General features: G+C 35.3%; 1 protein-coding gene across 1 annotated transcript in view; it reads left to right on the top strand.

Annotated features, from left to right (window-relative positions):
- The window catches only part of CUBN (cubilin), a 237,059-nt gene that overhangs the window by 41,545 nt on the left and 180,072 nt on the right, over positions 1-15,442 (top strand). The window contains 5 exon segments of the mRNA XM_033100508.1: positions 984-1,128; positions 1,355-1,533; positions 3,857-4,022; positions 4,347-4,563; positions 7,055-7,185. Coding sequence (XP_032956399.1) covers positions 984-1,128; positions 1,355-1,533; positions 3,857-4,022; positions 4,347-4,563; positions 7,055-7,185 — 838 coding nt within the window.

The following is a 15,442-nucleotide window of genomic DNA, read 5'->3' as shown; positions in this document are numbered from 1 at the left end:
GTGGTTCTGAGAAAAATTAGTTGGGAATCGTTCCATGTTTGAGGGTATCTTAGAACAAATTATATATGGGAATTATTTGTTCCTTAAAAGTTTAAAATAACTTACCAGGTAGAATATCTTCTGGGAATTTTTTTATGGGGAAGTAATTTTTTGATAATGTTTTCAATTTTATCTATGGCTTATTGTCTATTCAAATTTTATTTTTCTTCTCGTTGAGATAATTTTAGTAATTTTTATGTTTTCTGGAAATAACCATTTCAAACATTCAACAATATTAGCATAGAGATGTACGTACAATTATCATATTAAACAAATTCCTCAGTATCTGTATTTGTACCATCTTTGTCATTTTTAATTTTGTGTATTTGTGCTTATTTTCTTTTATCATTATTGCCAAAGATACATCTTCTATACCCCCACCCCCCAACCTTCCTTGAAAAAGTTCTTGAGTGTATTCATCAATTCTACTTTCTTTTGTATTTTATTTGTTAGGGTTTGCTTTTATTTTTACTTTGTTATTCCTTATTTAAATACTTTTTTTCTAATTTTTAAGTTGACTCCTTAGAGTTTCTTTCTTTCTTTCTTTCTTTTTTTTTTTTTTACTGTGCATTCTGTTTTTCTTTCAGTAATGAAAGCAGTTTAGTCTATGACTTCCTTTGATTACAGATGTGGCTTAATCTTGCATATTTTAATACGCAGTCTTCTCACATTTTATTGTTTTTTAAATAGTCCATCACTGTACATTTATTTCCTCTTTGAGATTGTGGAAATCATTAAGAAAACATTTAAAAAATTCTAATGCTTTTTGGCTTAAGATTTTGTTATCAATACTTAGTATCACTGCATTGTGCTAAAAATGTGTAATCCAAATTAGATTATGACTCATTTTCAATCTGCCATTTTTCTTATCTCCAAATAATGCCACCACCGCCAAGGTAATTTTGTTGATTAAGATTACAGATCTATTTTATTTTTCTGTTTAGGTTCGAGATGATACAACCTTACTTGGAAAAGTCTGTGGCAATGAAACTCTCTCTAATATTAAATCCATTACCAATAGTATTTGGATCAGGCTTACAATGGATGCTTCTGTTGTAAGAGCTAGTTTCACAGCTGATTATCAAGTCGGTAAGAAAACATATGCCTTAGTTTTGAAATGTCTAACTTCCTGATTGTAACATTTTAATTTCTGGAAATAAGTTAGTCATTTTATGTTCTCGAGTGGCAAGGAAAGTATTCTAATCGTAATGTCACATTCCATTATATCCTTGTGCATAACTAGACTTTACAATAAAGTTGAGGGCAAGGATCATTTCTCTCTGGACAAACACTTCTATCACTTTCATATCTACAGCTTGTGGAGGTGACTTAACTGGAGAAGGGGTCATTCGTTCCCCCTTTTATCCTAACGTGTATCCAGGAGAAAGGACCTGCAGGTGGACTATCCACCAGCCCCAAAGCCAAGTAGTTCTTCTCAACTTCACTGCCTTTGAAATTGGAAGTTCTGTCCACTGTGATACAGATTATATTGAGGTAAGAGTGAAACACCTCTGAATATTTGTATTTGGTTGTATATGATTAAAAATATTATGCTATGCTATCTTCAAATCGGTTACATGAAACAAGACTGGTTTGTACAGACTATTATCTGTTACAAATATAGATATAAAAATCCTCAACAAAATACTAGCTAACTTAATCCAGCAGGATATAAAGAGGATTATACACCAAGATCAAGTGGGATTTTTCTCCGGAATGCCAGATTGCTAGACATCCAAAAATCAGTTAATGGAAATGAATTTTTTTTAAACCACATCATTACCTCAATAGATGTTGAACTTGACCAAGTCCAATACCTTTTCATGATAAAACTACACCACAAACTAAGAATAGAAGGGAACTTCTTTAATCTGATAAAGGGTATCTGTAAAAAACCCATACCTACATAATTTTTACTAATGAACACTAAGTCGTCAGTAAAAAGACATCTGTTCTCGCCACTTCTATTCAATATTATAGTGGAAATTATAGCTAGGGCAATTAAGTAATGAAAGGAAGTAAAATGCATCCAGAATGAAAAGGAAGGAGTAAAACTATCTCTGTTCACAGATAATGTGATTTTGTATATAGAAAAATCAAAGGAGTATAGATACACCCACACACACATAAACTATTAGAACTAATAAATTCATCAAGTTGCAGGATACAAGATCAAAATACGAAAGTCATTTCTTTTTCTATACACTAGCAATGAACAACTGGAAAATTAAATCAAGGAAACAATTCTATTTATAATAGCGTAAAAATGAATAAACATTGAGGAATAATCTTTAAAAAGACATGTATAACTTATACTCTGAAAACTGCAAAACATCTTGAAGGATATTAAAGACTTAAAAAAAATGGAAAGACATCTTATGTTCATGGGTTAGAAGACTTAATGTTGTTAAGATGGCAGTACTCCCCAAATTTATCTAAAGAGTCAGTTCAATCCATATCAAAATCCCAACTGGCATTTTTGCAGAAATTCACTAGCTGGTTGTAAAATTCATATGGAAATGAAAGGGAATCAGAGTATTCTTGAAAAAGAAGAACAAAGTTAAAGGACTCATACTTATTGATTTCAAAATTTAGAACAAAGTTACTGTAATCAAGAAGTGTGCTATTCGAGAAAAGAGAAAAATATGGAACAGAATTGAAAATCCCAAAATAAATCCATACATTTGTGGCCAGTTGATTTTTGAAAAGGGTAACAAGACATTTTAATGGGAAAAAAATAGCATTTTCAACAAATGCTGCAGAATATCTACATGCAAAATGATGAAACTGGACCCCTGCCTTACACCCTTCACAAAAATTAACTCAGAATGGATCATAGACCTAAATATGGAAGTGAAAACCATGAACTCTTAGAAGATTAGGCAAAGCCTTCTTACGTATGACACAAACAACATAAACAACAAAAGAAAAAATAAGAAAATTGGACTTCATCAAAATTAAAGATAGCCTAATTTTAAAAATGGTCAGAGTCTGAATATATCTTTGAGGATATGCAAGTGGTCAACTAGCACATGAAAAGATGCTCGGCATCACTAATCATCAGGGACATGCATATCAAACCACGTGAGACAGTGCTTCACACCCACTAGGATAGCTGTTATAGAAGACAGATGATAACAAGTGTTGCCAAGGATGTGGAGAAATTGGAGCACTTTTATATTTGTACACTGCTGGTGAGCATATAATATGGTACAGATGCTTTGGGAAAGAGTTGGCAGTTCCTCAAAAAGTTAAATATGGAGTTATCATTTGAACCAGCAATTCCACCCCCAGGTATATACCCAGGAGAAATAAAAATACATGTCCACACAAAAATGTGTACCTGAGTGACTACAATTATTATTCATAATAGCCAAAAAGTATAAACAATCTAAGTGTCCATCAACTGATGAATGAATTAATGGAATGTGATATAGTCATACAATGGAATATTACATGGCATTAAAAAGGGATGAAGTAATGACACATGCTAAACATGGATGAACCTTGAAATCATTATGCTAAGTGAAAGAAGCTAGTCACAAGAGACCACGTATCGTAGACTCCATCTATTTGAAATGCCGAATAGGCAATCTATAGACAGAGAAAGTAAATTGGTGGCTGCCTGGGGCTGGGGTTTTGAGGGGAATAAGGAGCGATGGCTAATGGGCGTGGAGTTTCTTTTGAGGTGACAAAAATGTTGTGAAATTGGCTTTTACTATATTAATAAAAACATTTCAGAGATAATCATTCTTGAAGTAGTCTTCCAAAATAAGTATCTAACAAAAATAAATTTGAATATATCTTTTTTACTTAGGTTGGTAGCAGTTCCATTTTGGGTTCTATTGAAAATAAAAAATATTGTGGCACAGACATACCTTCATTTATAACATCTGTGTACAATTTTCTTCATGTCATATTTGTGAAAAGTTCCTCCACTGAAAATCGTGGTTTCATGGCGAAGTTCAGTACTGCAGATTTGGGTAAGTGATTGATTCCCTCTTGGGTTTACGTCAGAATAAGTGAACAATGGAAATAAATTATTATGAAGAATTTGTCTACACAGTAGTCACCTACACTGTAAAAATTTTTAAGTACACTCAAAGGCAAAATGTGTATATTTTTAATCAGCACACATCAACAGTTAATTAATGTCTATTAATAAAACAAAAACTAGATTTTCTGAAGTGGCATATAAGGAAGATTTTTCTTTTTGAGTTTTTAAGAGGCTATGACCAGATTATTTTATTTTGTATTTCAGGTAGCTTGGTTACTTGTTCTAATAATTACTATTTTTATTTTAACAGCATGTGGAAAAAGTCTTACAGAACCCACAGGAATCATTCAAAGTCCTGGCCATCCAAATATCTACCCCCATGGTGTTAACTGTACCTGGCATATATTAGTGCAACCTGGCTTCCTGATTAAGTTGATATTCAGGAGATTTCATCTGGAGTTTCATTACAATTGCACAAGTGACTATCTGGACATTTATGACACTGGTTCTGAGACATTTCTTGGGAGGTGAGATTATTTAGTTTTGGGTGTTTTTTTTAACACAGAAATTTTCTTGCTTCAGTGAAGGATGGTAAAATCCACCGTAGTGTTATAAAAACCAGGTGAGATCAACATGCTTCTCAATGATCTTTCCTACATGACTGCCCTGTAGTATTGAACTTTCATAATTAAGTCTGGACATACGTGTCCACCCACAAAGACATCCCTAAAACTAAGGTAATGCACACATCCATTGCCCCCCAACCTTCTTCCTACCTGTGATAGTTCTTCACTTCAGCCCCGCGTCCCCATCCCCAAGAGATCAATAACCTGCTTTCTATCATTATAAATTAGTTTTCATATTCTGGAATTGTATAAAAATAGAAGCATACTGTATGTACCCTTTTATTTTTTATCAGTCAGCATAATGTTTTTATGAGCTTCTTGGATCTCAGAACTTCTAATTTTATCAAATTTGAAACATTTTTGGCCATTACTTCTTGAAATACTTGAAATTCTGTCTCCCCTTCCCATTTGGGGACTCTGATTACTTGTATCTTAGGGCATTTGATATTGTCCCACAGCTCACAGAAACTGTTCATTTGATTTTGAGTCTTTGTTCTCTGTGCGTTTCATTTTGGAAAGTTTCTATCACTGTGTATTCAAGTACCCTTATCTGTTCTGTAATGTCAGTTCTACTATTAGTCCTACCAAGTATATTTTTTCATCTTAGACATTGTTGTTTTCATTTCTAGAAGTTTAATTTGGCCCATATTTTATATCTTCCATCTCTACTTTACACACTATTTTTTTCCTCTAGCTTCCTAAATCTGTAGGATGCAGTTATAAGTATTTTAATGTCTTTGATTGCTAATTCAGTCATCTTTGGCATTTTTTGCCATGTTTTCATTGATCAGTTTTTCTTCCAATTATGGGTTATACTTTCTTCCTTTTCATCCCTGGTAAAATTTGATAGAACGCCCAACATTTTCAATTTTGCGGTTTCGTATACTGGTTGTTATTGTATTCCTATAAGTATTTTTGAGCTTGTTTTAGGATGCAGTTAAGTGACTTGGAAACCGTTTGATCATTTTCCAGTTTTGCTTTTAATGTCACTTGCTTCCCATCTCTGAAGAGTCATCACCCTTCACTGCTAGATATCCAGTGTCTTGAAAGCCATTGTTTTGTATATTTTGACCAGATTTTTAGTGGTTTCAGGTGTAAATTTACATCCGGCCCCTGTTATTACATATTTGTTGGAAATGGAAAGCGCCTGATATCTTTTTTATTTCTTTTTCTTGCATTTCTTTTTTTCTCATCCATTTATAAACATTTTCCCTTCATTCATATTTTCTTAAACTTTTTTCTCCTCCTTTTATTCTCCCTTTTCATATTTTGTTCTTATTTGTTTTAATCTTTTATTCTAAAACTTTCTTCTTTTCCTTTTATTTTTTATGGTACTTGACACATAATCCTGCAAAATACATAGTTTTTGCTGAATGACGTAAACTGCAATAATGATCTTGCCTAATTTGGCAGACATGGGCATATACAGACACATTTAAAATATTAATTAAGTCACCTGTCTTTATTTTAATCAAGATATCAAATCTATTTTAAACTGAAATGGTATTGCACACCATTTTTTTTTTCTTTTTCTTCTTCAGAAATTATCAGTTTACCATATTCGATGCTTTCTCTTATTTTGGTTTCTATTTTGCCCCCCATCATTCCATTTGGTTAATTTTACCAAATGTGCTTTGATTTGAGATTTCTATATTCTAGTCACTCTTTCTTACAGGTATTTCTTTAGAAAAAAAGCTCATGGCATAATGTCGTTTATCACCACTCCGCTTTTAGTATTATTAGAATAGTATTTCTGAACAAAATTACTTTTATTCAGCAAAGACTTGACATGACTTTGTAATCAAACTCTTGCCTCTGCATAGGCCAGCTTTTTAAAGATAATACATTCTATCTATGTAGGGCTTACTTTTCTAGGCAGTGGTCTTAGCTCTTTAAACACAGTATATTAACTCATAAAATTCTCAAAACTACTCTATGATGTAGGTACTATCATCAGTCCCACTTTAGAGATGGGCAAACTGAGTCTGCCCAACCCAAGGTCATAATGCCTCTAAGTGATAGAGCTGACTCTAGAGTCTGTGCTCTCTGAGTTTTATGATACGTTTCCCTTTGTTGTCTAAGTTTATTCCATTTCTATTAATAAGGTCATTAATATGCTATATAGCAACCTAGTATAGATTGTAATTGCTGATTACATTAAACTTCTTGTATATGACAAGTCCCACAGCTAGGTGCACACATAAAACCGTTTCAGGAAAGTATTCATGAATAGGATGACCTTCAGCAACTTGATACATGTTTGTGCCTGAAATATATTTGCTTTTAAAGGTTCATAGAGGATATTATTATTATCTACATGTCCTAATTTTGGTACATCATTTCAAGTGTACTAAAAGTATTTAAACCTGTGTTCTTTCTTGGTTTCAAATAGGTATTGTGGGAAATCAATCCCGCCTTCTCTTACCAGTAGTAGCAACTCATTAATGCTTGTGTTTGTGGCTGACTCTGACCTCGCTTATGAAGGCTTTTTAATAGACTACGAAGCAACAAATGCATCGGCAGGTAACAAAACAGCATTTGCATACTTGGTTTCATTTACTCCATTACAAAGTAGTCTTGTGAGAATACGTCATCCCCCAACCTGTGTCACCCATTGAAAGCTGTATTAAAAAGAAGTCCAGGGACATAAGTGCTTCCCTTGTTCATAATAGAGTAACGATTGAACAAGGCTATTGTTATCAATGTTAAATTTTCTAAATTTTGATAATTGTATAGTGGTTTTATAAGAGAATGTTTTTGGTCTTAGGAACTAGACACTGATGTTTCCGGGGGTAAAAGCATGCGATGTCTTCAAATTACTTTCAAGTGGTTCAGAGAATAAGGGAGTGAGCAAGTCAGAGGGAGGAAGTGCGAGAGAGAGGGCAATGGGGCAGCATACAAGTATGTAATAAATCTGCGGGAAAGGAATTCAGGAGCTAGTTCTGACAACTTTCCTGTGAGTTTAAACTTTACCAAAATATTATCTCTTCTACCAAAGAGACAGAATGCTTATTTTAAGAAATTAGAAAAAGGGCAACAGCAGATAAGAAAAATTGGCTACTACATGGGATTCTGTGGCGGAAAATAGAAGTTTTCTTGGGAGAATATACATTTCTGTATTTGACTTAATGAAATTGCACCTTTTTAGCATTTATTCCTTTCGTTGTATTTTTCCTGTTATTTCATTTTCATCATTGCTTTGCTCTTTGCAAATGCAGCATAAGGAAACAAACATCCTTTGCAAGGAGAGTCTTTGGGGTTGTTGGTAAACGGAGATGCTCCAGACCCAAAGCCTCTGGGACTTATGAGAGAGTCATGTTTCTTTAGGCTTATGTTCCCACCTGGGATGGGTACCATTTTGAAGAATATGGGTTTTCTTTTGAAAAACACTGAATGGACTGAAATGCTGTCGATCTAGGGTAGATTTATAGTAGACACATGAACTTCCCAGGCATTTCACAGCCTCCGCGTTACCCTGGAGGCAAGGTGCGATTCACTGACACTCTCTTCAGAAAGTACTGGGAGCTTTTCCTGTGTCCGGAAGTGCTCTCTGACACAGTCGTGTGTCCAGAGATCACTGGGTACTCCTTTAAAGCCCCCGCTCCAATAAATAAATAAATAAATAAATGAATAAATGAATAAATAAATAAATAAATATTTTTTTAAAATCTCCCACTCAGGATCGCTACCCAGTTTCTCATTGATTTCTCCTCTGTGTGGCTCACCACAACTTTTCTTTTCTTCTTTTTTTTTTTTAATGCCAAACATTTGTTATTATTTATTTATTTATTTTAACAGGACTTTATTGGGGAACAGTGTGTATTTCCAGGGCTTTTTATTTTCCCCAAGTCAAGTTGTTGTCCTTTCAATCTTAGTTGTGGAGGATGCAGCTCAGCTCCAGGTCTAGTTGCCATTGTTAGTTGCAGGGGTCACAGCCCACCATCCCTTGTGGGAGTCGAACCAGCAACCCTGTGGTTGAGAGGACATGTTCCAACCAACTGAGCCATCCGGGAGCTCAGTGGCAGCTCAGCTCAAGGTGCCGAGTTCAATCTTAGTTGCAGGGGGCGCTGCCCACCATCCCTTGCGGGAGTCGAGGAGTCGAACCAGCAACCTTGTAGTTGAGAGCCCACTGGCCCATGTGGGAATCGAACCGGCAGCCTTTGGAGTTAGGAGCATGGAGCTCCAACTGCCTAGCCACCGGGCCGGCCCACCACTATTCATTTCAGGCAAAACTACTGTTCTCTGCAATAGTCCAAGTTCTGTGTTTTGATAGCAGGGCTTTAGATTTCTCCAGAATCCTAAGTGTGAGAGAATTACACACCTTTCTCTCCGGTGGGACCTTCTCTAGGAGACAGTTCATTATCCAGCTCAACCACACGGGAAATTGAATCCCCAGCAATTACAGTCGGTTGTGTTCCACGACTGACAGAGTCATGGGACTTTGTTCACGAGGTTAACATCCAGTGACCAAAATGGGATTTTCAACAAATTTTAGTGTGCACACAATTTTCCATACTTCTGTAGTTTTCTCTGCTTCATATATTTGGCCTGAATAACACTGAATATTAGATTAGGATTAGAACCAGTCACTTGAACTCTCTGTACTCTCATTTTCTCATCTGTAAAATTAAAAGATTGGATTTGATGATCTTTGAGATGTCTTTCGGCTCTAATCAACTGTAAGAACACAAGTTTAATTTGCTGCATGAATAAACTAGCTGTATTTTAGCTGATATACGATACAGGCAGGCTCTCCATAAAATATAATATAAATCTTTGTAACAATTTGCAAAGTAAGACATAGCTCTGTAATGACTAAAACAGCGCTGCTAATACCACGCTAGCTTGTAAGGCAATAGCTGGTGCAGTAAGAACCAAGAGCAATCGAAATAATCTGGCAGAGAAGATGTTAAAGTTAAATTTTAATTTAAAAAAAATTCAGAAAGGTAAGATATAGATAAAAGACAAGTAAGTCGAGAAAAAGGAGAGAAGCAAGCTGGACAGAAAAGGAAACTGATAAAGGAAAAGAACAGAAGAAAAGACAAGCGATGAAAGAAGGGGATCCTGGCGTGCTAACTCAAAAACTCCACAGTCTGCCTCCCGGTGTGGCGATCATTTCTTTGGCCTCTGTTGGTTCCAGACAGGACTGAAAACCCAGAGAGTGTTTGCTTTCCACTCCTTGGACAAGCTGACTGGTCACTGTGTGCCTGCTTTTTTTGCTGGATGAACTCATCGTTCTGACTAACACAGTCAAATATTCTAAATAGCCATCAGATAATTGGACCCAGGAAGCCATATGGCACCCTTAGCTTACCATTTTGGGGCGTGTCTCAGTTTCCCATCAATCAGGACGTGAGTGACGGGCTCTCATCTACTGTGGAGATGGCCCCTCCCTGCAGGACTGCTCAGGGAAGGACTGGGCTCAGGAGACTGCTGCACGGTTAGGCTGGTGACAGCCAGGCAGTGGGCAAACCCTCCAGGCAGGCTGAGGCCAACTGAGCTCCCACCTGGAAAGAGGGAGGTGTTAGGATGCTTTTTTGTTCAGCTGTCATCTTATTTTTTAGACTGTCTGCAGTATAAAACAGTATCAGGGAAAAACATCAGTGGAAGCTCACTAGTTGGCCCTCATTCTATTTTATTTATTGCTCTAGCAGAAGTTACTTTCCAAGCGACAATGAAAGTATTTGCTTCTTGATTCTAGTTACTTGGCACAACAGGTGTGAATTTCTCTGCTGAAGTCTTTCCTGTCTTCATCTGATAAAGATTAAATTTCCTGACTTGAATCCAGTTACTTTTCCATCTGTAGTACATGCCATGGGGCTATGATGTCAGCCTCTAAGTATGTGTTTGGGAGGAGAGAGATTGGCTTCTGGTCATTACTTTGACTTCCTCCCTCATCACTGTTTCTGTCTTCATCCAGATGTGCGTGGAGAAAATAAAAGCAAAAAACTAACGAGTAAAATGTTTGTGGGTAGAAACTCTTGAGATTTTCTTCATAACTGATCATAAGACAAGGTTTTAAGTGTTTGCTCATTTAAAGTATGAAACATTTCAATTCTGTGAGATTGCTTAACTTTATTTACCTAATTTGTAAATGAAATCCAGTAGAGTAGTGTTCCCAAACTCTACTGTTCATAAACTTGGGGTAGGAGTTTGTTCTTACAAATTTAATCAATTAGTTAACTTTACTAATTTAAAGCTGTAATTTTATATTCTATTAACATCTGCTGCATATACATTAATATAATCCTACCAAGAGGGAACTTTAAAAGTATAAGAAATAGAGAAATGTACTTGATGCATTTTCTATTTTAACAATAAAAGAAAACCCGTATAACATCTAATTTAGTGTTTTCAGCATTGCAACATTCATGACTCATTAGTGGGTTATGAAATTTATTAGGTATGAATTTGCATTGAACAAACTTGCATTTGTTAAAAGTAATGAATAGAATAGTAAGTATCAGGGTTTATCATACAAAGTTTGGTGTTTATGAAAACTGCAATATTTCTGTATACGTGTGATTGATATAAATTGGGTTTTTTATGGTGCGTCAGAAAGTTTGAAACACTAATCTAGTGCAATTATCTTGTTTTTTAAAGGAAGGAAATTGAAGTCCAGAATTGAATTCATCGTCCCAAGAATACACAGCTAGTTGGTTTAGCAGACAAACCCCCAAATCCAGCCCCAACATCCAATCCATTTGTCTTATTATGTCTAGCTTAACCATTGGAAATGCTCTAGATGAACTGTCATTTTGTGGCTGCTAACATTCATTTCAGAGCTATATAGTAGAAACGTGGTGGACTTTTCGTATTTTCTGTCAAGAGAGAGCTTTACAGTTGCCTGGGGGAAATGGACAGGAAGTTTCAGAACCACATCAGTATAGGGTTAAAAGTGGACCCTAGTGAGCTTTCCCAGTCTCCTCACTCCCAGCTCAGAGTTCCCACCGACTCCCCAGTGTGTGTCTGTTTCTCATCTGTCATCTCGGACTGAGCTAGATAGGGCACCTAAAAGTTAGAAGTCAAGGAATGATTACAAGAAGGGTGAAAGAGGGTTTCTGTAGAAGAAACAGAGACAGTTTTTGTATCTGTTTTAGAACTTAAATCCAGTAGAGCAGTTTTCCCAAAGTCTACTGTTCATAAGAAACTTGGGGTAGGATTTTCTTGTTACAAATTCAGGTATTGGGGTCCTACCCAGAAATTCTGATTCAAATAGGTGATTCTAACGAATCTTTGCAGTTCCTCAGAGACTCTGAAAGTCAACTCTTAGCACGTAAATTGCTGTATAATTACAGCTGAAATGAAATGGTGGATTGGATTTGAACTGCTCATGGTAGAGAGTCCTTCCCATGATATGGTGCAAGACAGGCTGAAAGTGAAACTTGGTTCTGGTTCCCGCTTGGGTATTAACTTGGAAGAATCTCTGGTTCTTTCTATCCACCTTGAATTCTGGATTTTCTGCTAGGAGATACTCAGATAGTTTCCCTCTGAAAAGGGTTTCTTAGTAAGTCTTTTCATCTTTTAAAGATTTACTTTCTTACTGTTTAGTATTTTCTCATATTTTTGTTTATATGGGTACCCCAGCACTTCCCAGTTCAGATTTATATAATGTATTATATTTCTTAGTCCTTAGAAAGAAAATGGTAAAAAACAAGGACATCTAGTAGATATTCCTACCTTCTACTCACTTTCATTTCTAAATTGACATTTCTTGCAGAGAGAAACCAGGGATCGTTAAAGAGCACAGGTTTTGCAAACGGAGGGCTTGGGCGCGAATTTTCTCTTTGGCATGTCCAGACTAAGTGATTTTATAGAACTTAACCTCCGGGAGTCTCAGATCTCTCATCCACACGTACCGCTCTAAAAAGTGAAGGTTATAAGTGGCTGTTTCACATAGTTGGAGAAGATAAAATAAGACATTCTTTGTGAACATTACATAGTACCTATAAAGCATGATAGTTTAAAATGTAATGACTGATATCCAAGTACAATTTTACCATAGTTGCGTTAGTGAATTAGCTTATTTTCATGTTCTTTGAATTGGTCATCTGTGAGGAAACACAAAAAGCTGTGACTGTGACCGCCTAGCAGCAAATTGTAGAGCAAAATGTTAGATAATTCTACCTTTCCTCAAGTCTTCACTTTGAAGAATGTTAAACCAAGGCTGCCAATAGAAGCTGATGACGGTTCCTGGTATAACTATTAATTAACACATAATGAATCATATGGATTCCCGCAGACATAAAACATCTCATAAATGATTTTAGAAAGCATCGCCTATAGATTGCTTGCTAATATAATTGGATAATCACATACATTATCGCATAAGGCAAAGCAGGGAGGTATGGCGCGGCAGTCACCCACAGTCTAGGGTCTCCCTAATAGATACCTTCTCAAATCCACAGGATCATTTGATTCTATTTCTGTCACCCAGATCGTATGGGACTGATATATCATCACTGCTTTGTGGGTTGCAGGATTATCCATGTTTCAGATTTTTCTCCTTTGATAATGAGCTGAATGCTATGTTACTAAAACTTATTTGAAAATGACTAGTGGAGGCAAAGATACATCATGAGTTTTAGAAAGAGAGAGTTTTGATATTTTATAATAGTCCACAGAGGACCTCTGTATAATTTCTCTTTTCTTTCTTAACTTTTTTTTTTTTTGAAGTTGGTCAGAAAGAAAGATATGTGAGGCCTATCAAGAGTTGTCTTTGGTCTTCAGAGATGTGCTTTTCTGTTGCGAGTTCAATTGAATACAGTGGATGGAAGAAATGTACTTTTTTCCTTTACCTCTTTGTAAATATTGTTAGAGCATCATAAAAGGTAAACTGCCACTGGATATGAGTTTTCCTTTGGCAGCATAAGATAAAAACAAAGGCATTTTTATGTTTGCATTTTGTATCGATGCAGTAAGAATTATGGCAATACATGAATATCCTTTTATGGGAATATATTCAATTTTAATTATTTGTGCTTTATTGCAAAGCAGAAGAGGAAACCAAAGCCTACCAGAAATATTTCTCTATATTAATTTTATTCTACGAAGAGCCATTTATGTCAAGGGAAGAAAACATGAACATTGTACAGACTTCAGTGTTAGATAAGAACAGTTACCAGCCTTTCAAGAAATAGACACATTAAGTTCAGAGAGCCATTGTTTTTCTCTCTATAAAATTAAATATGTGAATCTTATAAAATTACAATCAAAATTTAATATGAAATATCTATTAATATTTATAACATGTATACCTGCAAAATATTTTTTATTTTTCTATTTTAATTTTATTTATTTGGTATCTGAATTATTAATTGGATTTCCTTCAGAGAACTCAACCTGTTTTTGCACAGAACTTTCAAACTTTTAATATAACAGATTTTTACTTTGTAATTTCATATAGTAAAATTAATTTGTAGTTTTAACAAATGTATATCCCCATGTAATCACTACTCCATTCAAAATATAGTACACTTTTATCATCCCAGAAAGCATCCTTGCGCTCCTTTCATTGATCGCTCCACATCTGCCATCTCAACAGCTGCAGACCTTATTCTTGTCACTATTGATTAGTTTTGCCTGTTCAAAAGGCAAATATGAGTGGGAACACTCTTTTATGGCTGGCTTCTTTCACTCAGCATAATGCTTCTAGAATTTGTTTATATAGTTCTATTTATAAGCATTTTCTTTTTATTGACCAGTAGCCTTCCATTGTATGACTATGTCATAATTTGATTAGCTAATGATTCAAAGCAAAAAATAATAGTAAGGTGGAGTTTATAATATAAATAGAATTAAAAGGTATAGCTAAAATTGCATAAAAATGAGGGCAGGTAGAATTATATTATTTTTATTGTTGTTGTTGTTATGGAGTCTAGTACTAGTTACTTCTCATGGCTGGAAGCAGAGATTTCTATAATTTTGATTTAATAGACCTTATAAAATATTCAAGAATCTCATCCTATTCAGGAGGGAGGATAGGAAGGAGAGGAAAAATGAGGTAAGAAAAGTGGAGGGGGTAACAAGATGGGGCAGAGGGGGGGGGGAAATTAGATACTTGTCCAACCCTTCTCAGTTTTCCATGCATTATGTAATATAATTTAAACAAGTATTTATTAGATGCGATCTGGGCCGCTACTATGGTAAGTGAAAGTTAACAAAGGTCCTATTTGTTGTTCAATGCCTTTAGAGAACATATACTCATATAAGAACAATCACAATAAAGTATGTTTGGGGCTTAAATTGCTATTTGCGTAAAGTTTTACTGAGCACAGGTAATTTAATTCTACTTGATGGGGAAAGTCTTCATAGAGGAAGTGTTATTTGAATTTGACCTTAGATGACAGGTAAGAGTTTATTTGTTAAAGACTGTGCTGGGGAAGGAGGCGAGGTTGTTAGATAAAGCATTTCAGACAAAATGAACCGTGTGAAGATTATTTGAATACATTAGGAGCTGTGTTTACCTTTGTGACAGTAACAAAAAAGAAGCTTGATATGTAAATCAACATTTCAGTATGGATTAACAAAAAACCACCATTATGCTGCAATAATGACTTATATATGGATAAGGTTCAGGGAAATTACTCATCATTACTTCTCAAAATTTTTATTAAATTGTGTTCCTTTACGTGAGAACCTGGTTATACATACCATCTTCCTACAGACTTGCAAGTTGCATTAGAAATATTCGATGTAATTAAATTTCCCCTCTGGGAGTCGAGTGGGTAAGCAAGGAACATTATCTCTTTAAGAACAAGTGACAAGAATAGATAATTGC

The sequence above is a fragment of the Rhinolophus ferrumequinum genome (assembly GCF_004115265.2).
Source record: "Rhinolophus ferrumequinum isolate MPI-CBG mRhiFer1 chromosome 5 unlocalized genomic scaffold, mRhiFer1_v1.p scaffold_110_arrow_ctg1, whole genome shotgun sequence".
Classification (NCBI taxonomy): Eukaryota; Metazoa; Chordata; class Mammalia; order Chiroptera; family Rhinolophidae; genus Rhinolophus; species Rhinolophus ferrumequinum.
This window is presented reverse-complemented; position numbering and strand designations above follow the sequence as displayed.